This window comes from Manacus candei, unplaced genomic scaffold, assembly GCF_025592945.1.
Source record: "Manacus candei isolate 608988 ecotype Guabito, Panama unplaced genomic scaffold, ASM2559294v1 h1tg000011l, whole genome shotgun sequence".
Classification (NCBI taxonomy): domain Eukaryota; kingdom Metazoa; phylum Chordata; class Aves; order Passeriformes; family Pipridae; genus Manacus; species Manacus candei.
The window spans coordinates 24,927,406-24,950,532 of record NW_026138059.1 but is presented as its reverse complement, the minus strand read 5'-3'; the positions used below and the strand labels follow the sequence as shown (position 1 = coordinate 24,950,532).

General features: G+C 40.0%; 1 protein-coding gene across 1 annotated transcript in view; it reads left to right on the top strand.

Moving 5' to 3' along the window:
- Positions 1 to 21,136: 21,136 nt before the first annotated feature.
- SNAP91 (synaptosome associated protein 91) overlaps positions 21,137 to 23,127 on the top strand; it is a 68,863-nt gene continuing 66,872 nt past the window's right edge. Inside the window, exons 1-2 of the mRNA XM_051777999.1 lie at positions 21,137 to 21,158; positions 22,088 to 22,247. Of these exons, the coding sequence (XP_051633959.1) occupies positions 22,118 to 22,247 (130 nt within the window). The 5' untranslated portion in view covers positions 21,137 to 21,158; positions 22,088 to 22,117. The remainder of the gene's footprint in view (positions 21,159 to 22,087; positions 22,248 to 23,127) is intronic.

Here is a 23,127-nt window from a genome sequence, read left to right as displayed (position 1 = left end):
CAACTGTGAATATAACAAAAGAAGGTGCAGGATCACTGAGAATTTAATGTGATGAAGCTGTCAAATGACAAAAATATTGTAGTACTGGCACCTTTTCTTACCAAGGTGAGTAGATGTGATATCACAGCAGCACTTAAAGGAGAACAGAAGAGGGAAAAGCAAGATGTAGGGAACTTTAAAAAGATATATTTTCATTGAAGTGACTGTTGGTATGGCACAACTGGCATTATTTGAGTATGGTGTATAGATGCCTCAGAGAGGTGTCTGACTTTTGAAAACCAAACTGATCAATACATAGTCAGAGAAATACTGTTTTAAGCTTTACAAATGCAATTATTTTTAAGATAGTAATACTGCAGCCAGCCTGAGCAATGTACACCTGGAATGATGAGTTTGGTCTTCAAATGACAGAACTGTAATATTTGGCAGTTACAAGTCCATTTACTTCAATAGGAAGAAAAACCTTTTTTGATTTTGTATAAGGAGGTGAAGAAGCACTGAGACTAAGTGAATCATAGGTCATGTCAGAAAGAGCAATGCAAAATTCATATATCCTAGGTCTAATTATCATGAAAAAAACAGTACAACTTTATGCAAATCAAACATGATAGTGAATGCAAGTATATCAGTAGGGTATTCACATAATCTTTGTTACAGGACATTACGTAATCTTTTTTTACAAACTCAATTTGGATTTTAAGGGTTTTCTGAATAAGAAAGGCATATACTAGGGAGAGTGGATAACCTGGAACCCACTTATTTATGCTTTTGTTTTCTCTCCACTTTCAAAGAGCTAAAGCACAGAATTAATCATTATTGTTTGACTATTTTAATGGCTTCACTGCACATGCTCACTATCAAAAATAGTTAATGTTGAAATCCTTTTAAGGGATACTTCACAGACATTTTGATCAATTATGTGTTTGTGGTTTTGCCTGTAGGTGTATATCCACCTTGGATATACATCCATATTTTACTGGATTGTGTTCATGCCTTAGAGGGACCTCTTGCATGTCATTAACTGCTGCCTCAAAATGCAAATCTAAATGAAAACAGGAAAATCAAAAGTATGCTTCCAGTGCCTTCAATATTATCAGAGTATTTCCTGTACGTGACCTTTGAAGCCAGAACATTTTTCATTGTAGAAAATGTTTTAGCTCTTCTTAACATGGAAGAGGTCAAATAACTGATCAGCCATTTATGTGCAGAGTATGCTGCTGTTGTGGTGCTTCCCACCCCCCTCAGGCCCCCCTGCAGAGACAAAAAGAATATTTGCAGATTTGTAACATTTGAACATGTCTTACTAAAAGAAACTAGTTCAGAGCCAGCAGCCTCACTTCTGGCAAGGTATCTAAATACAGCTGTACAAACGGACCAGTTTCTGAAGTTGAAGCAATAGTCAACCCTGCTGAAGTGGAAGAATCTATCTTTTCTCTTGGCTCATTGACAGAGATGCAGTCATCTCCAGAGTCCAGAATTATCCACTGCTGTTAATCCTGCTTGCCTTTACTGAGAACGCAGTTGACCTCCAATTTGACCCATCTTTGACAACTTCCTTCGCCTTCAATTACCAGAATTGCATCCATTCTTTTTGCAAAATCTGGATCACTAGGATCTCCCTTCTCATCTGCTGCTTTTCAGAGCCTGCGATGCAGTCCTGGTTCCCACTGTATGCAGGGTTATGTCCCAGAAGTGTTCTATAATTAGAACTGACCACACAGATATGCTTCAAGAGATTATGCAGCTGAAATGCAGAAAATACTTACTTAAAAAAAAAAAAAAGTAGTTGGTTTCAACTTTCATTATTGCTGCTTTCTGTTGGCAGCTTTCCTTCATGGTATTGCACATCACTTTGCCTCCATTCATTTGAGCAGAGGTAACCAATACCTCTTCCATTATTAAAGCCTTGGGAACAGAAGATGAAATCCTGCCTTTGCTGAGGTCAATGACAGAACTCCTGTGAACTTCAGTGCCTTGAGTATCAGGCCAAAAGGGATCATTAGATTGTCCTGTATATCACTGATATTGATGTTGTGTTGGACTACTGCCTATCCTCCAGATGGCATCCAAGCTGTGACTGCTAAAGGACAGAAAATCCACCACAATCCCTGGTGGTGACATGTTCCCATGATTAGTTACCAGCCCACCAAAATAAAAAAATCCCGCATTTTATCCTATTAAGCTTGCCCAGTTTAAAATTCCAGGCACTGATATTTTCATAGTTTTTCTTTGCAAATTGAAGAGCCTTATCTCACCTTTCATATTTTCCCCAGAAAAATGCCAATTTACTGTAATTTAATCTCTTTTTAAAATTCTAACATATACTCTGAGTAATAACTACAATTTCTGATCCTTTGCCAGAAATTAGCTTGTTTCTGTTCCTTTTGCCTGGGTTCTCCCCTATATTCTGAAGATGATCAAAGGACTCTGTGGTGTTTCAATGTCCATCTCACTAGCTCCACCTACAGCATTATCTTTCTATACTTCTGGTTGCAACCCATCTATGTGTGTCACGTGTAGTGCTGGGTTCTCCCAGTGATCTGTTTGCCTGCCGTGGTCCTTATATCCTCTCTTGGATACGTCCCTGATAAAGACACAGTTTGAGTACTTTTTTTCCCAGATGTATAAAAGTACTTTGGGCTATATCAAAATATGTTTTGGTGCAGGTAACTAAATAGTTCAGATCAACGTGTAGGATAGCTCAGTCCTCATCATTATAATATTGCCAGTCCTTGTTCTCTGCAGACCAGGAGTGTTATAGATCTGTTACAGAACACAGAGAGCATTGCATATGCTACAGCCACGCATCCCATGTAGAGCCCCATTAGAAATACTCACATTCAATAGTAATCCCCACGGATAAGTCTGAAATGCTCCATCTGGCTTATTCTTGATCCTGTTTAAATATTCTTTATTGGTATTTTGCACTGATTAACTTTACTTGGAAAGCCAGGTGAATGTCCTCACAAAAGTCTCTCAAGTGGCAATCACACAGATACATTTATCAACTAGAGTCTCATAGAAAAAAGAAATATGTGGGGCAAGGCTCCTGTAGCCAAGACTCCTATGGAGCTGATGAATCTAAGGTTATAGCAGTAAATGGAAAAGGTAAAGAACTGGCCATAAGCAGGACCTTAAATACATCAAACTGTTGTGAAATTCTGTTTGGACTTTGAGTCATCCCAGTTAAAGGCAACCTGTATGTATTCACTTGGTATTCTGGGTAACACAGCTTCGAAGCCAGGCAGTGATGCTGAATATTTTTTACTAGCCATCAGGGCCTTGGTACCTAATCATTATGGTCAGGCCAAGGCAAAATAGTGATCTTAATAAAGATAGCTTGTACAGCATGTAAACAATTTTTAAAGGCTTATCTTCTAATGCAATTATACCATAATTAGTATTTTATAACACCACTTTGTGTTTAACACTTCTGTTGCAGCATGCTATTGCACAGTACTTCACACTTTCACAGCACATTCTACCTGAGAATCTGACCCTCTACCAAGAATAATGAGCCGAGCTCCACAAAACTACCCTGAAGCAGCCCTTGTGCTAGTCCAAACCCCAAGATGATGAAGAGGAATGACAGCAAGGATAAGGAGTGTCCAAGAAAGTCTATGGTAGAACTGATTCTGGAAATAAATTTCCTATTATCTTGCCTTAGGCTTTCACCACAAGACCATTATTCTCCAGGGCATAGCAGTGAAAAAAAAAAGGGAAAAAAAAAAGAAAAAGGCTTTAAAGGCCTTTTATTAAGAAATATTTAATTCCATTAATAATCTTAAATATTAAGAAATATTTAATTTATTAGGAAATTATTAAGAAATAATTTCAATATTTTGCATGAGGATGTTCCTAGGATGTTAGTGCGCTAATGTACTAGAGAGGTCAGAGTTTGCAAAGTCAGGCTCTCAGTAGCTGGGAAAAATGCATGTGCAACATTATCTGTTTGCATTACAGCATTTTTATGAGGATCATTCTTTCTCTGCACTGAATAAGCAGAAATAGCTGTGAAAAAATTATCTGCAATCATATAATTAAGAAGAATTTCAGGGTCATGTAGCTGGTCTAGCTGTTGTCACCATGACTCCTGCTTCACAAGCTCAAGAAGTTATAAAATGTGCAGAAAATGAGGCAGGGGACTGCAAGCAATTGAATGCAGCCCTGGAGAGATTGATGCTATCCCCACCTCTGTCATTCTTCATTTTCTTCTGGCCCAATGGGAGGCATCTGGATCTAAATTAGAAAAGGGTTGAACATTCACAGCTGCACTTAAAACTGCTAGCTGCGATTTGAACACATAAAAAAAATCAGGCTCTGAGTTTCTAAAATTGGGCACACAAATTTAGATAATACTCAATAATTCTGGGTTTAACATCTGTTCTTCTGGTCTCTCTGTCTCAGGTCCCTGGGCAGAAAATTAAGTGGAGAATAACCTCAAAACAGAGCTGTAAGGATACATTAATAAAGTTGGTAAACAGTGATAATATTGCAAAGAGATCATCACAGTAAATCTCAAGAGGAGATTAATAATTCAATAGAGGATTTGAATAATTGTGTTAATAATGTGTAAGTAAGGCCGAGCTTACTGAAAGTGGAATATTTGATTAGCTTGCACTCAGCGAGCTCTGTCCATCCTCCTGACAAATGAGGCAGGGATCTGGAAAAGGGATGTGACAATGTCACAAGTGAGCTAAATTCGAGTTGCTCTTCTAATTTTGGCACTCCCTAACTTTTAAGAGCCTGAATAGCTCTGTAAAAACTTTAGTTTATTACATGCCTCTGCAAAATAAATTCTATGTATACTAATTTTTCGGTATACTTTGGGTGTAATTGCCGTACTTGGTAAATAGCAGCTTCCACAAACTTGCATTTTATGTGACAAGTACAGGGAATTATGTAGAGAGAAGATAAGCCAGTTCAGTGTTGTGAGCACACTGAAATATCATGTACAGATAATAATCACTAACTCCCCCTTTGTTTTAACTAGGTACTTTTTGTTTTGTCTTTCTCTGCTCAGGTATATTTATTATGAAAAATCACATGTTCCTGCTGCTCCTGAGAAGCTGGTATACTCTCCATATGGAAAAATCTTTGGTGTCTCATAGTGGGAGCACATGCTCTTTTAGACATGACCGCTGCCTTCAATTACACAGGTGCCACCTTCACATCATTGCAGAGCAATCTCCTTGACATCCCACCAGTGGGATTTGGCAGACCACATCCTAGGAGTGCCATAACAGGCAAAACCATAGCATGTTAATTTTAAAGGGATTTTTGCAAAGCGATGCATGGATATTGTGTTTCAAAACGCACATGGCAGAGGGATGATAACAACTGCTACCAAACGCTGCGCTGCAGTGCCTCGGCCCTTTTCCTGAAAAGCTGTGTAAGGTTTTGCTGTCACCAGCTTGATTTTGCCTCTCTTACAGTCCCTTCCCATCACCAGAGGGAATCCTCTGGCAGTTTAGGGATGAACAAACCCTATCCCACTGTCAGAAAGCACCAACATAATAAGGCTGGAATTTTTTTCACTGATAGTCATTGACTTACCTACCGTATCACCCTTCAGCTGCTGCTGGAAAACCAGGCTGTACAGACCTGTGGCCACAACAGACCAAGGAGTAATATATTGAAGGGATGATGCAGCCTGATGAAGCATTGCATCTTGGGTTTATCTTTAGATAACTCAAGCTCCATTTGACTCTTCTGATTCCACCAGCCGTCTCTCTTCAACTGCTTTCAGGTATTGGCAGCCCCAGCTTCCGTCTGGGGTCAGACCTTGCAGACTGACTTCTGCATCACTGGGAAATAGTGCTGGTACTTTTACCAATTTACACCTGCTCGAATAAAAACAGGACTTTTGCTTTTAAAAATGAGGTTTTTATCTATACAGAAAACTACACAATGACAAAACCTAGAACCCTGTTATCTATTCCAACACCAAAACAGACACATAATATAGCTTAATTCGAATGCCAGCTTGTAATGTAATAATCTGTTTTACATTATTTCTGGTCCAACTTGATATAGCAAATTTTAATAGTTTCTGATTTTTTTACAGTATGTATTTTAATCCGGAAAGGAAGGATTTTTCTTCTATCTTCAGAGAACTTCTAAGGCAGTCAGCCAATGTAGAAGGTGTATTTGGAAAATTTCCCTTTGTTCAATTAAGACAGCTGGGAGCAATCCAGATTCAATGCAGTGCTTTCTCTAACCAGCTCTCATCAAATTTATTATTAATTTTTTTAGCCTAGCTTTCAAGCAAAACTGATGAGGATATTAAACTATGAAAAAACCATTCAGATGAAGGGCTGACTTCATCTCTCAAAAAGCAGGAGAGCCAAGGTTAAAACTGTCACTACTAGGAGACCTCTATAATATTAAAGAGACACAATGAGAACAAGCTAAAAATGGTATTTCAGGATTAACTCAATTTTTTTAAATGTGTTTGCAGATTTGTTACAGAACCAACTCCTACTTATGTTAGGTGACTAATCTCATTGCAATGTAGTAAGTAGGCAAATAAGACAGCCTTTAATGACTGTTAGCTTGCTGAATTAAATTATAGTTTATTTTAATAATTCTTTAAATATATATACCCTTAACTACTGAATTGATTTATATTTTTGATATTTGGTCCTACCAGTGACAGAATGAGTTGGATTTTATAGGAAAAAATAGGAAGAATAAATATGTAAATCATGTTAAACAAGTATTGCCTGCCATGCTCTGGAGCACTGTCATCCGAAGTGAGCCAGGGAGCAAGACTATAAAATCAATGTCATATTTAACTGTGTTTCTTGGTCTGAAAGATTTTTAATTAAAAAAAAGAAAGAAAGATTAGCCTCTCCCCTGTGTGCACAGATTGGGCTGAATTAAACGTTTAGACTGGTGAATTGTTTCATAATTGGTTTTGATAGTAGAACTAGTATTATGTCTGGCTGTAAATTCAAAATCTATGGCAAGAATGCTGGCTAGCTGGTAATCAAATACTAGTTAGTTTTATTGTAGAAACATGGCACAGTAATCTGGAATGAAACATGTACCTTACTGGTGATCTGTAAGAATTAAAAAAAAAAATAAAATTGTGAGAAGGTAGAATATTTATTAAAGTTTTTGCCCTGACAGTGAAAGCATTGCTTTTTTTTAAACTAAAGAACTAAATGGAAGAAATGTGTGTATATTTGCTAGCAAACAAATACATCTTGAAGGCACAGAAGGTACTGAACTGTAGGAAGAAACATTAAATGAAATGATGACTGTTCCAGTTCTGAAAGATTTTGTGTTGGCTCTTTGTTGCAAGAGGGTTGGAGCAGTGTATGTTGTGATGATCTATGTCTGTCACTTTTATGCAAGTTCAAAAATTGCTGAAGGGAAATCTAAATATATTCAGGATTCTCTCTGAGATTCAAATTCTAAACCCTTTATTCATATCAAAGAATAACTTATTCCTTTTGTAGTCCTATAGTCAGTGCTCACCTTCCAGAATGAGGGACTTTTCAGTAGATATACACAGTGATGAGCATCTTTCCTACCAGTTGCTGTCCTGGTCCTTACATATTGAGCAAATTGGTTCTATCCTACATAAAGGAAAGATTTTTTTCTGTTTATGCAAGCCTAGAAAAAGCACTGAGGGCTACTGTGCAAGCGTATCTTCATATACTTCCCAAGTTTTGTGTTGCCATCCTGGTTTGTGCAATCGGAATCTCTAAAATCTCCATCACACTACGTGCAATTGTTTGCATGTTTGTGGACATGCACACACGCAGTCTCTCACTGAGTTTTCTCCTGCCAACTTTGCTAACTGAAAGGCATTAGAGCTTCCACTGGGTCTAAGTGTCACCAAATTGGATGCAACGGTACAGGGTGCCGTTTCATCCTAAATTTCCTAAATTTTGCACACAGTTTCTTCTCCTAAGATAAAATAATTCCGACTTATACTGGATGAAGGCCTTAGGATTTTATTTCTAGTAAAATCCATCATATTAAAATTGACTTGCTGAGTGAATGGGATGATAATATTAAGGCAAAAGCCTTTTAACCATCCTACACAGCTGCACAGATTGGGGATTAGCTTGTGGTCTACCTGAGCTATGTAAGTGGGAAGTCCCTGAAATAGGTATGTATACAGCTGAACAAATCACCATAACTTTCTCTGCTCTAGTATTATTGGGTCATGCAAGTAGCAGGAGATAAAAACACATGGCACAAATAGGTCAGAAACCCTCCTGATGGTCTCTTCCATGGAAGCAGCCACTACTGCAGCCTTCTGGAGGAGCAGATGTCCTGTTCCTTCTCCATCTGCATCTGGAAAAGAGAGGGAGTTTCCCTTGCCTCCTCTTTCCCCATCTCTCCCACTCAGTTTCAAGGGAGAATATTAAAGCCTATTTACTCGGGATTTGTGGAGAGCTCTAAATTCACCTTCTCTAAAATCTTCTTTTTCTTTTTAAAAGAGGGCTGTAAAGAAGGATATTCTGAAGTATTTTCAGCAGCTCAGCAGGTCTCAGGTTCTGTGACCTTTGATACAGCCTGGAGCCTTTATTATTGCTGAAGACCAGGTGTTCATCCTGCACTTCCACAGGCTCTGAAATTGTCAGCTATAAGGAAAGGGATTAATGACACTCTTGAAATCCCGGGCAGAAGATTGTAGAAGATTTGTACAAAGACACCAGAGGGATTCCTGCATGTTATGTGCTTTGCAGAGCTAACACTTTTCAAGTGTCCTATCCCATTGTCTCTGCTTTGCGGGATTCATTCAGGGATAAAACAGTATTAATGGGGAAGTAAAGGTCACAGGGTTTAAATTAAATTGGTGAAGCTGTGACTAACATTCATCTTAGGTCACTTTAGGTGCCCACACCATGGATATTTGTGTGTGAGCTCATTACCTGGCTTTTCTTTATTGTCAAGGGAACGATATATGCAGGATTCATCTGATCCTTATGAAGGCATCTATTTTATGTTATGCTAAGATGGATTGTAGCTCAGAATTATCTCTTTTTGTCTAGAAAGCAGATAAATAGCTCAGCTCAATGTCCAAATTTTAACAAATGAATCACATTCCTAGAGGTACATCTCCATCTCTCCATACTTGTGATATTGCCAGTACAGTGTACTCAGTCATAATGGTGACAGGAGTGTAAATGAGAACTAAAACCACATGTAGCTTTGAAGAAGGTTAATAGAGTATAGGAAGAGCCAAAGACAAGGACATCACCTAGTAAGGACTAGAGAGAAATGCTTCCGCAATGATTTTTTATTTCCCCAGTTACAGTGGGACATTTTTCACCCTTTTTTCCCCCCAGTGATTATTTCTCTATGAAAAATTCAATTTTTTTACTGTTTCCAAGACAATACTTACATGTTAGGTACTGTAAAAGGCATCACAGTATTACGTGTTTAGGAAACCTCCTCTTAAAATACTATACCCAAAGTATCTTCAACAGATTTTAAGCTGACTATGAGTCAACTAATCTTTTTTAGATCATTAAATGTTAAGTATCTGGTTTTTTTACTTTTTTTACTCGAGTGGGTGAGTGGGTGCTTGAAGCTGGTTCACTGCAGGTTTTGTTACTGTTTTAAAAACACCCTATTTGGTTTTTTTTGCTATGAACCTTTATTATTTAGTATTGTCCTTTTTGGAAAACAGAGATATAATGACCCAAGCTGAAATATATCTGAAGCCATTCAGAAACATTATCTAATTCTTTATTTGCTATGTATGTTACATGCAGAAGAAAAGTTTAGTTACCCTTGCTTTTAAAGAAACCAACAAACCACAAACTGAAGGTGCATATGCACTTGAACAGATATCTCAGCTATATAATTTTCCTGTAAAAGACCAAAACAATGTTTTGTTGCTGTGAATTGAACATGAGCCAGAACCAAGTTTACAGACCCACAGTCCTGAGAGATCATGAAGAATCCACGTCATCCAATTGTTCAAAATCATCAAAGTTCAGTGCTAAACTTAAAGATGTCTTTGTGAGTTTCAGAGAGAATTTTTTCTTGTTTATAGCTTTGTGTGTCAGGCTTGACAGCAAAGTTTATAATTAAACCTGAGTTCCAGACCTGTGAATAGAGAAAATTCTGAAACTTTTGATAAACCTCTACAGCAATACAAATGACAAAACTGTAAATAAAAAAAAAAAAAAAAAAAAAAAAAAACCAAAACAAACCCAACATTATTTTATCCAGGTTCTTTGGATTCCTGCATTCATGGGGGATTTTGCATCATAAAGACGATGTGCTTGATTTTCATAAAGACCTCTGCCATCCATAACCCCACTCTGACTCAGAAGAATCACGCCATCCTTACAGTGTAAAGTCTTACATTTCCTGTAATTCAGACCATTGATTGTAATGAAGCCTGTAGGACTCATTACATCTGCATCAAACACATACAGGAAATCTCAAATTTTGACATTTTATATTCTGTACTTGCATATATACTCCTCTCACATTCCATGCTCTTGTAAAGCATCTACACGAAAACTTTCTGCAGGAATACTGGAACAGAATATGGCTGAATTGTAAAACAAGGCAATCAGACTTTAACCCTCCAAGGTAACCAGTGCAGAGAATTCCAGGTGTGTGAGGGATGCACAGGCAAGGCTGCCTGCATCAGATTTATTTGGGTAAAGAGTGCTAGCTCATGACCTTTTGTTGCCAGTGCTCAATAGAAAAGAAATCTTTAAGAGTTCTGGTTTGTTTCTCCCAGTTTGTGAGCAGTGATACAGCAGCAAACTTCTTTTTCTTCCTAGAGATTTTTTTGAGGCAGTTCAATAACATTTCAAGCATGTCTGATGGCAGTGAAGAACCAATACACTAAAAATCAGAGCGCACAGGGGCATTCCTGCACTGTCTTGTATCATCCAAAGAGTCTAAACACTATGGTAATCTCTAACAGTTTGAATTAACTCTGCAAACTGCTCTGGCATTTTAAATAAAGGCTTACCACATAATTTAGGCTTAGTTTCATCAATACAGCTGACCTATGGTCTATTTGATGCATGGCAATGACCACTAAAATTCTCTTCAGTGTCTGATATAGGTTAGAAAAATCATGATGAAGGGTTGCAGCATCCCCATTACTGTTATTCATGGTTGAGATCAGCCATCTTTCCTACTGAGGGGCTGGAAAGAGACGGCATGCCATTCATATGTTGTTTTTATTCCACTAGAAATACTTTGTGGGATGATTCTGGTAGGTTTCCAGATCCTTTATGGGGCAGGAGTGGCATAAAAGGGCAGCAGCAGACTGGAAATCCAGCTCCATTATTCTGCTCAGTTACTTATTTGCCAATGCAGATCCTCAACAGCTACTTTTAATCTTAAAAAATGGATGGTTTAAATTAATAATGATGGTAACAAGATGCAATCTAAATTAGTTATTCCACTTTATTACATCTATTCCGAAGTCATTATCGGTGATCAGAATGACTATCAAGAATTCTGGATATCAAACCTTCATAATGGATTAGGTGAACTCTCTGATGTCAGGCTTGAGAGAGAAAGACCAGTTCACCCCTACTGAAAAAGTAATTTAATGATGACTCTACTACTAATGTACATAAAATGCATACATTACAGGTCTAAAGGATTGGTATGCTCATTCTGTCTTTTTCATGAGTAGTTATCAAATAGCTTTATAATCCAGGTGAAATTCAGTGCAAGTAAAAAACAGTGTCTGCATGGCATAGAGAAATGGCTGTTTACTCTATGAATGTTTATAAAAGGGACATAAATGCATATCATTAATTATTCTAAAAGACATAAATATAAATATGTTAGCATTATGCAGTGAGATAGCCTCCCTCTACAGTAGTCCCACTCAAATTCATCAAGATGAAACACCCACAAATACTGTGTTCTGCCCTGATCTGCCAAGTCTGACACTGTAAATGAAAGAAAAAAGATGAAAAAGGATGAACTTCCATATTTTCCATATTCTCTTCCATATTCTATTCTAAGTACAGCAGTAAGACTTAGTAACTAATTTACACAGCTGTAAGCCACATATATATGTGTCCATGTGTTTATCAACACAGTTTGTACACCAAAATATAAATGGAGTATAATATAATATACATATTTTCTGTATCATACCCTTGCTACACCTTTTTAAAGATTTTTTTCATTAATTTGCATTTTTCTGGCAATTTTTAGACTTAGTGCCTAGAGATTCACTAAAAGAATTGTTTCACATTGAACAAAGATAGCTTTTTATTGGTTCTGTTCCTTAGGTCTCTAGTGCTGCAAACAGTTTATTATGGAAAGTCTCTAGCACCATTAGCAATGTGGTGAGCACTTCCTCAACATAAAGAGAAGGCAGTCCCTGGGGGTAATAATACTTACATTCCATACAGTGAAGCTGGGAGGTTAAATTAGCATCTGTGAAGTACTTGGAGTTCTTCGAATGAAGGACGCCATAGAAATGAAGGCTAAAGCAAAGTACATTGTGAAGCAAAAATGTCAACAATCATGGCCATAATTTTTCTATTAGCAACATGGAGAAATGAGACATACTACTTGTGGATCAGTTATTACAGACTGAAATTTTCCACTTAGGCTATTAATTATATACCCAGGGATACAAATAAGTAGCCCAGGAGACATGATCAGTTAGGCAATGTCTGTCTTCATTTTGCTCTCAATCCATGTTTGCTTCTAGAGGCTGTTCCTCTCTTCTGAGCATAAAAATTTGTACTCATCTTTAATCTCTTGTTCTTGCGGGTTCTGCTATGCTTCCTTTTATGTGGCCTCAGTCTGGGAGTACAGAATTATCACTTCCCTTACCACAGTTTCTTCTAGAGATCATTTTAGCCATTCTGCCATCAGAAGCAGCATTTCTTGACCAAACCATGCATGCAATGTATACGAGTATGCATACTAAAAGAGCACTGCCTTTTTCTAGTTATAGCCTTTAATTCTCTATGTCACCCCAAATTTAGCACAATATTAGCCCTCATACATGTAATTTCTAATTTGAGGCAGGGTCAATAACTTGCTCCTGTCAATCTTTGGATCTTAAAAAACCAACAACACTTTCCAGAGCTGCAAAATACTCATAGTACCATCACTTTCAAGGAGAGTGCTGGCACTCAGCACTTCCAGAAAACAGTCTGTCTCATCAGATAGCTAAACAAAGATTGAAAAATTTCAGTAATGTTGGGCTTGTTCTTCTTATAGGCTGAACTCAACTTGACATCAGGAAACATTTGGCTCTTTTTCTGAACTCAAAGTAATTAACAGGTAATTGTTTTCCTCTTAGACTAAGTATTCTACAGCAGCAGGATAAACACAGTTTGGCTTCATTAAGGATGATGCTTAAACATTCCTTATGGTAATTAGTATTTTTTTTAATATTTTGAGCAGTCAATAATGTGCTTACCCAACTGCACTAAACTCAAAAAGAAATTAACTTTGATTCATATTCTTTAAGTAGTAATTTAGTTTACTAACTAAGGTCAGGTGCTGCATCTCCTGTAAAAATTATGCTTTCTTGTGATAACATAAGTGTATAGCCTGTGAGGAAGCATTCCTACCACGGTCTCATCAACCAAATTAATTCATCTACCCCGTGCCAAATCTATGACCCTGGATTTTTATAGTCCAAATTTTCCAGAAGTTGAGGCTGGCTTTTCTGGATTTCTCTTCAAGTATAAGCAGTTTTGATGAAATGAGAAAATCATACCACAACCAGAGGATACAAGGAAAGAAATGAGGAATGCTCTGTAGGCAAGGAAACATGCTCTCACTATGTGCACTAGATTGAACTGCTGAAGAAAGAGCAGCTGTGAACATCAGGATTGCACTGGGCAATGCCTATGCCAAGTACTTACCTGCATGGTGTGTGTGCAAACATAGGATTGGCCAGTTTTCTCCTGTGCTGGAATATATGGTTTTTTCCAATTAGATGGTAATTATCAGACTGCAGAGTGAGCTAAAGAATGGTCAGGGGAACTTACATTTATCACTGTTCATTATAGGCCTCTGAGTAAGGATTGGAGATTGCAAAAAGCCTGATTACAGTCCTGCCACTGTGGAAAACCTTTTGGCTTGGATGTAGTTTGAACCAACCATTCTGTGTAAAAGGATGCATATCTCCCTCTACAGAAAGAGTAGCAATGTCTACAGCTGGGCAGGAAAAAATGCCATGGTACACGTCTATCATGAGAGTATGCAAGAGCCTTCAAACACTCTAATTCATTTTCTCAAAATTCTTGAAAGAGGACACGAAAATCAGAATTTAAGCACTCTTGTAATACCAGTGTCATCCCTGTCATACATAGAAATGAAAATGACACCCCAGTCCTGTTGGTGGTATCTGATTACAAAGTCCTAAGTCTGACCAGGTTTTTTTTCCACACAGCATCACACTGAAAGTTCAAATATGTTGTTTGCCTGTAATGACCCCTAATCCTTTATCAGAGTAAAAGCTTTCCAGTAAAGTAATCTTATAGGATTTGCTTCTAGATATATGCACTTGACTGCATTAAAGTGTTAATGATTCCAGTTTACCAAGCAATCCAAAATCAGAAGGGCTTAGTCTTTTATATGGTTGGGACACAGTCGATATTATGCAAGACCAATTAACTGTGCAAGTCATAAAGTCAAGAAGAAGGAGTGAAAGAGTTGACTGACTATGTCTCATCACCAAAATGGTTCTTAGGTTGCCACTGGAGGCCAGTACAATCAAAAGTGTCCTTCTGTGGGTGTACAGATTCAGTTAAAGAGCAACTTCAAGCTTGGAAGAGTAGGATGTGAGAACTCACCACGCCGTACGAGTCACGCTACCACTTCAAAAGCACAGCTGAAGAATTTGGTCTTACATTAGTAGTCTGAGTTTTAGGCTCACAGCCCTCAGCAAAATTATGATGTGCACGGAAAATACCAAAACCATTAAAAGATTAGGGATTAAGTATTGCTAAAAACAGAACCAAAAAATCACTATGATATACATATATGCATATATAAGTTTTAGCATACATTCATATATCTAACTGCATAAACCAGCTTCTTTTCAAGTGAACAGAGGTCATATTTAGTCATAAAGTATTACAATTCATAATCTCCCTTCCCTTTTAAATACATGCTTATCTTTTTATGCTTAAAACTTATTTTACCCTCTGGGTTGAAAATTGTACTTTTATTTGACATATGTCTGAGATCTATTGAACCGCTGCTGAACAAATCTGTCACTGAAATTATAACTTCAGAAATTTCTTAGCAGACTTTGACTGTCACTTTACTGTACAGCTGAGTATTTCTGAGCCTAGAGCAGCGACAGACAGGGCAAGCACCTTGAACAGGAGGTGGGTTGCCCTTCCTGGCCTTGGCTGAAGGCCCACTGTCTTAATAGTTTTTGCCTAACAGTCTCTCCATCAGCTCCTGCAAACAGCAGACAACATGTAAAATAAAAACATGTTGTAAATGCACATAGTTTGCAAAAGTACTCAGAATGTTAAAGTTGCTGTTTAAAAGCAGCCCCCCTTTTGCACAAATTGACAAGTTGCCAAGAGCCAGACAAGTAGGTGAGAGACCAGGCTTAGGTTTCAGGATGGCAGCCTTTACTGATTCAGCTGAGCAAAGAAATGGAATTTCCTTCTCTTGGTAGCCTTTTCTTTTTGGAAGAATATAGAGAAGCTTTCTCCTTTGCAAATCATTGCTAACTGCTTCTCATCCCTAGTAGTACTTGCGCTCAATGTAAGCTATGGCACATAATGCTTCCACTGACAGAGCAGACAGAAGCCAGGCAAGTCACAGTCAGTGAACCATCCCTGGTTCTTTACATGATGGCCGTAGCCAGGATACTACCACTGTTGTATTAAAATACAATTATTACAGCTGTACAGCTGTATTATTGCTGGTTTTAATACAAGAACAATTCACCATTTACAGAAAAATGCTGGCACTTTGTCACTATGAATAACAAAATAATGCACTGTTACCAAAAAATGTTGGTTTTGCTTGAAAAGAAAAATTGAATGTCCACAAAGCCAAGCTAAGTTAAATCCCTGTTGTCTTTCCATGGATCAAAACTTCTATGGCACATGAAATTTGGATTTTATTTCAGGCAGCATCCTTCCCTCTTTGAGGAAATGATGCAGTTGTGAACAATGCCTTCAGAGTTACTTTGTGTTCAAAGACAGGATTGTCAATTAGTCAATGAGTAATAAATTTTAAATGTCAATTAGTAGTAAATTGTCTGTTTCTGTATAGTCCCGCAAATCTGTTTCATGATAATGTCTGTGAAACCCAGCATGACTTCACCTAAATTTTTTAATAGTTGTTCTCCGTCCCACTATCAGCAGCTTCAATGGAATAATAAACATTTGTATTGAGGTTGACTTACAACTTTCTTAAATTACTCCTCACGACTGTCTAATATCAATATAAAGCTGTTATTTCTACATTGAATATATTAGAATATGTATCATCTATAGAAGCAGCAAGTTGGGTACCTTTTGGTACACAGACTTGTTTAAATAAGTCTGTAAAAGATTAGTGCCCAGTGTAAAAGAAAGGGTAAAAAAAAAAAAAGATAGAAGTCTGAGTCTGTTGTGTGGAAGTCCAATATACTTCAAAACTCCAGACTTTTGCATTGGAGACTCTACTGGGATTACAAAATTAGTGATCAAAATCAATACTAAATAGTGAGGAGTTTCACAGGTACTGACTTTCATGATTACAGGACTTTTCCTCCACTTCTGATACATGTGTCCATCTGCCCCCTTTCTGGTCTACTAACCTCAGTGTTATTGCCAGACTTAAGCCAAAAGCTACTCCAGCAGCAAAAGCTATCCTTGTGATGTGGATGACTGGGTCCACTAAGTCATCAGTCAACAGAGGTCTCTAAGATGATATGGATTTTAGGGTTTTCCTTGTGGGAACCAGCATGCTGGATAAGGGGAAGGAACACAGCTGTTTGATCTGTACAGAACAGCACAGCACATGCCAATTACTTCCTTTCTGTAATCATCAGCTCTCTGATATGCCAGTCGCACCATGTTCTGCAGAACACGACCTCAGTTTGACATAGCTTAGCGACCAGTGAAAGAGCTTTGTGTAACTTTCTCTCTCCTATTAATTCTCTCTCTTATCTAAATTAACTTTTTAATTTTCCAAGTTCTTCAAACACACAAAAAAGGCATTTCCTATAGGATGTAGAGTATATACTTAAACCTCTGAGCCTGTACCCTTAGCACTGTGTATTGCCATTCTCTTAGATTCAGTTGTTGAACTGGTTCTCCAAAATGTAACGAACCTTCTACCTGGGATGTATGAAACTATTCAGGCTATGTCCTTCTCAGGCCATCATTCTGACTGGAAAATTGACAACCTTCTTTATTTTCTCACTGGCGTTTTATATCACAGCAACCAAAGGAACTACTGGAACAGTTGCCATTAAGGAGTGTGAGTACAGAGGCTGCATGAATTGTTGTGGACAGAACCCACACAAGACCAAGCAATGAGGCCACATTTAACAGCAAAAGCACAGAAACTCCTAGGTCTTGCACGATTTGAGTATCTACTGTTGTTTTGCAACATCTGCTGCACGCGTTGTAGAGGAAGCATACTGCTACCTGGGTCCATCAACCTGATACAAAGTCATGAGGATGCTTCTCTTTTGAAAAGTCTTCTCCCCCTCTCCAGAGCTAAACAATCTGTTCAGGACTGCTGCTGTCACTATGGTTACAGCCAGCCTCTCCAGGACCTCTGTTTGTACCACTGGCCCTAATAGTAAGAGAGAGAAGCAGAGCAGCAGCACTGGGCCTGATGCTGGCTCAGCCGTAAACGGGATGGAGTCTAAACCTCTGCCTGGCCTCTGAAGGCAGGAAGAAAGGGCATTGAAGCTGGCTGAAGAACTGGAAGACCTGACAGGAGAGACTGGGAAACAAATGAAAAAAGGTAGAATTATGGTGAGAAGACCCTAACTTTTGAGTGTACTTTCGTACATGAAATACTGTCTGCATGCTTTGCATCACCCAAGACATGGGCATCTCTGGTGCAGAATTCAAGTGTGATGAATCAGCCCTAGACATGCCTCCTTCCCTCCATGTGGGTGCCTGAATGTCAGATTAACACAGACCAACTCTTTTTTTTCCTCATTTCAAATTCAGTTAAGAATTATCTTTGTGCATTTATCTCAAAATGGCTATTCAGTTTGTTATTAATACATCTTCTCTCCATAAAGGTTTTCATTATGAAGTATAAAGCAGGTTTTCAATATAAAGTTGAAAGCACAGTTACAAAGAGTCAAAAAAACCCCAATTCTGTGTTATTCTTAACAGCAAGAACCCTCTCCAGCTGCTTATATGGCCCTCATCTAGACCTCCTAGTGCCTCTCACCACCCAAACTGTCAACCTGGGTTTCACACAGCCAGCATACCAGGCAACTTCTCAGGACTTAGTCTAAAACTACCTTGTCAAATGGCAACCCCAATCCCCTATCTATTTAGGCCTGGGCAGCTCCCTCCATGGTCTCTCTTTATTCAATATGGTTCCTATTTCCTGTGTGGCTTGAACTCCTGTTTTGTGAGGTTGGGTTATTTTTTGGGGGGGTAGTGGTTGGTTTAAAATCCAAAAGCAATTCAGTAGATCACATCCCTTCACTCTTAATTTTAAGAGTACTGATATCTTCTTGTCCTACCCTCTTAAAGCATCTTAGGTTTTCATAAAGATCATCATGCATCAAAAATTCACGACATGCTTGTCAGGAATGAGATTTGTCTGAAATACTTCATGAATCTCACATGTCAAATGATCCTGATTTTGCTCAACAAAATCTTTGTATGCAGAAGTCAATGGAAGTCCATCTGCTGACTGTAAGAAGAAATAGAGGAGTTCCATGTGGAGCAGTACTGACCAAATGTGATATAGATGTAAATAAGAAAAATTTTCATAGAGGATTTTATTCATTAGACTGGTTATTTGTTGGTGAATATTTAAGTAATGGCAGATAAATTCAAAGCCTAAAAGGCTTCTGTAATTGCATTCTTGCAATTTTTTCCTTTGGATGCTTCAGATTGTGACTTGGCCACCTGCTGCCTTATAACAAAAATACCGAAGGATATCTTTATTATTTGCATTTAAATTCAGTTTGCAATGCATAAACTTTAAGGCAATAGTACAAATTGTTTGACTTTTCTGTAAATATTTCAACAATATGAGGATATAAAATTAGTATTAACAATCATAGTTTTTGGTGACACAGATGAGAATCTCAGTAACAGAAACTGCTGATAACAATCTGGACTAATTCAGTAAGTATCCAGACCTCCAACTGAAGATGTACACTAGATGTTAGTTAAAGTTGCATCACTAATTAAATACTTTGCCTACTATAAAGTGAAAACTATCTTGCTTGCAGCAAATAAAAACACTCTAAATTTCTGCTGGGTGGAATCAGCAAACGCCAAAACAATTTATGTATTTTTTTTCCTTCTAGTTAAAAGGAAACCTTTTTTAAAGTCAAGCCACTGTAAACTCCTGTCAGTTTTACCAAGAAAAGGTAAGTCATTCTTAATGCCAGTAATGAAACAAAAAGTATCTGTAGATCCCAACTGTTTCTTTTCCCTGAAATCAATTGGAACTACGACACCAATAACTGATTGTGAAGTACAGAGGAAAAACTGTTTGTGTGCCTCTGCTAAGACATGCTTCTAGTTGCCACAAATCACTCCATTAATGACAAATTTCTAGGAATGGAAGTTAACATTTCTGTGGTAAACGAAACGCAATTTCCAAATATTATTAAAATTTGTCTGTACTTGAACAGTGGACTATAGTAATGCTGAAGAACATACTACTATATTATCTTTCTGTGCAACTCCAGTGTTTATTCATTTGCTACTCATTACTGAATAGGGCTGAGAAGCACAGACACATTCTCACTATTGGATAATGAAATTCCCACTTACAGGAACATTCAAAGTTTGCAGACCCATAATGCTGATTGCTAACAGCGACATACACTTTACATCTTTTTTGAAACTAAATCTCTCTCCATATTCAAACACTGCATTTGAGAAAACTTTTGAATCTTGAAATCCAAACATCTTGATCTGCTCTGCAGTTAGAGAGGAATTTAACGAAGAAAATTTAGTCAATATCAAAAGCCTGAACATTCCAACACATTTCTTGAATTGACACAGGCACCATTTTAATTGCTGTTTTGGAAGAGATTTGCCATAGAAAAGATTACTTAAACTTTTGAGCATCATTTTAACAGCATTCCCAAGCTTTCAGGCTGCCTAGGACTTTAAAATCTCCTGGTTGTCAGGTTAAAAAAAAAAAAAAAAAAACGAAAAAGAAGAAGAAAGAAGTAGTAAAAAAGCTGCTGTTTCATACTGTCACAGACCACAATCCATTGTCAGTATTTTGTTCCTGGCATAATAAATGAAAATGGTGCCGTATGTCTTTGTATGCAACAAAACCCAATTATCACTTCGTGTGCACAAATCTTCAATACTGACCGTACATAGTGTTTTCTCCAGCTAATTAATAACATACACTGACTGAAATTTGTTCTACCGGCGGCTCGAAGTAATTGCTACCACTGCCATTTCGTTTAGACCCCACCCACTTAAATCACTTTACTCCAAAACTAAGTTCAGCCAATTTATGGTAATATATGTATGCTACATTTCCCAATACTCCACGGATCACTCCGTTAGGCTCCAATTACACAATTAAATTGTGGCAATATATCCTCTCGAGTGTAGCACTGGGTTGTAACCAAGACCTTTAGGGTATCTTAGATAACAGAAAGAAAACCCTTCAGGGAACATATTTCAGATGTCTTTGATAACAATAACAACATCATAACAATATTATGGAGAAGTCTAGTCTATGTGCAGTTTTGGGATCCCTCAGGGCATTATTTTAAGCGTTCACGATAGGACCACGACGCAGGCAGGGGAAGCATCAGTGGCTTCAGCTTCCCGCTAACCTCCGTGCCCCGCGCATCCCCAGCGGGACAGCCTCCGTATAGGGGCAGCTCCGGTCGACCGCCCCCGCCGCCACCTCCGAGAAGCGGGATGCGGGTGGGGGAACGGGGTCACCTGACTGCGCCGGGCCACCGATCTGCGGCGGCAAAGGCAGCGCCGCGCCGGTCCGCTCCGCTCCGTCCCGCCCTCTGCACCGGGGTAGGGGCGGCGCTGCTGCGGCAGTAGCGCGGGGATTAGGCTGCGGGAGGATTAAGCCGCCGGCTGGAAATAGCAGCGTCGGCTCCCGGGCGTGGACGCCCAGCGCATCCCCGGCGGCGGCGGCGGCTGCGGGAGGGGCAGCCCGCCCCGCACCTGGGGCTACCGGGGCCGGAGGTCCGGGGGGGGGGCTGCTGCGCCGCGGAGCGTCTCGCCAGCGGGCCGGGCGGCGGGCCGGGCCGGGCCGGGCAGCGGTCGCGGCGGGAGGCGGCGGTGCCCTCCCCGGAGAGGCAGCGGCAGGAGGACGGGAGGCAAGGACTCACTGACAGGTCGGCCGCTGGCGCTCGCTACATCCCGCTCTGCCCCCGCGCCGGGATGCTGCATGGCGCTGTGTGCCGCCGCATGCAGCGGCGCCCCGTTTCCCGGCGCGGGGGGTTCCCTGTCGGGGCCAGGGGGTGGCGGAGGGGGGAGGCACCGGGAGGGCATAACATGGCGCAACGGTGCCATAATCTCCCATCGAGGAGGCGGCGGGGCGGGCGCTGCAGCGGGGCCGGGGCGCGGCGGCGGTTCCTCCGCGGGGCCGGCTCCTGGGGCGGGCACTGCCGGGGCAGGTGCGGGAGGGGTTCCTTTCCCCCTGTCCCGGGGGCTCAAACGTTATTTGCGTGCAGCCTCCTTCAGCTGCCGTCATTATTTCTCCTTCATCCGTTCCTTGCAACGCCTGAAATACCCTTCTTTCTGCCCCAGGCGGCTTCCAGCTAGGCAGAGGCTTACACAACGGGGCGGGGGGTCTGCACCTCGGGAGGGGCCGGGCTGCCCGAGGGACCATTGTGCGTGTGTCTGTGTGCCCCTGCCTGTGCGTGTCTCTGCCGTGCCTACCCCCGGCGATAAACGTGGGATCTCCCGTTCCCCTCCCGTGTTTTCCGCCCCTGCAGAGGAGACAGCAGCCAGCACGCCGTTCGAAGATGTCGGGTCAGACGCTGACAGATCGCATCGCAGCTGCTCAGTACAGCGTTACGGGATCAGCCGTAGCCAGAGCCGTCTGCAAAGCCACCACGCATGAAGTGATGGGGCCCAAGAAAAAGCACCTGGACTGTGAGCATCCCTTTTTGTTTCCCCAGCAATGGCCCGGGGCTGAGGAGCCTGCCCGCAGGGTGCTTTGGTGGGCCTTTGAGCCGGCTGGCTGTCACGCTTGCTGTAATCCAGCTTGCAGAGCGTAAGAGTGATGGGAAATCTCCAGGAGAGGATGAGTTATTATTGCATTTCTTCTCTTATTGCATAATACTGCTCTTTCGGCCATTTTTTTTCTCATGACCTCTTGCCTTTTATCTAGGAAGACAGTGCAAAGAGTGCCTTGTGGAGCAAGGGCTTGGAAAGAGGGGAGGGGATTGGACACAGGGCAAAATGGACACACGCTTGTCACTGCCTACTTTGCTCAGGATTAAGCTGGGCTGAGGTATACATAAATGCTATGTCCAGAGCTGGCCAAGCACCGGTAGGAGTGTGGCCATCTCCACAGCAGACTTCTGAAGAGGTTTAAATGATGGTGGGCTTAAATGGCAAGGCACTGGGATAATGCTGTGCTGTAGATTGGGACAACCTTTGGAGGGCTTAAGGGCTGTTGCTGAGGTCCCAAATATCTGACAGCAACTTCTCGAGCTGCCCAGTTGTTTCCATCGTGTTTTATTGAAGATGCTGGTGGCTTTATCTCATAGATTTATGATGTATTCTGGACTGATGTTAGCTAGTTTCGCCAGGAAACAAGGTTGAAGGCAAAACATTTATTAAAAAACAACGAGCTAGTGATGGTTTGTCTTGACAATTTCAATTCAACTGTCAGTCCCTGCTTGGACCAAGTAGCAGAATAGTGAAAGAATTTAGTTGTGTGGTGTTAACTAGTCCTGTTTACCAATAGTAATTCTGTCCAGCACTGAACTTGACAGATCAACAGCAGGTTTTACTAATTTACTAAAAT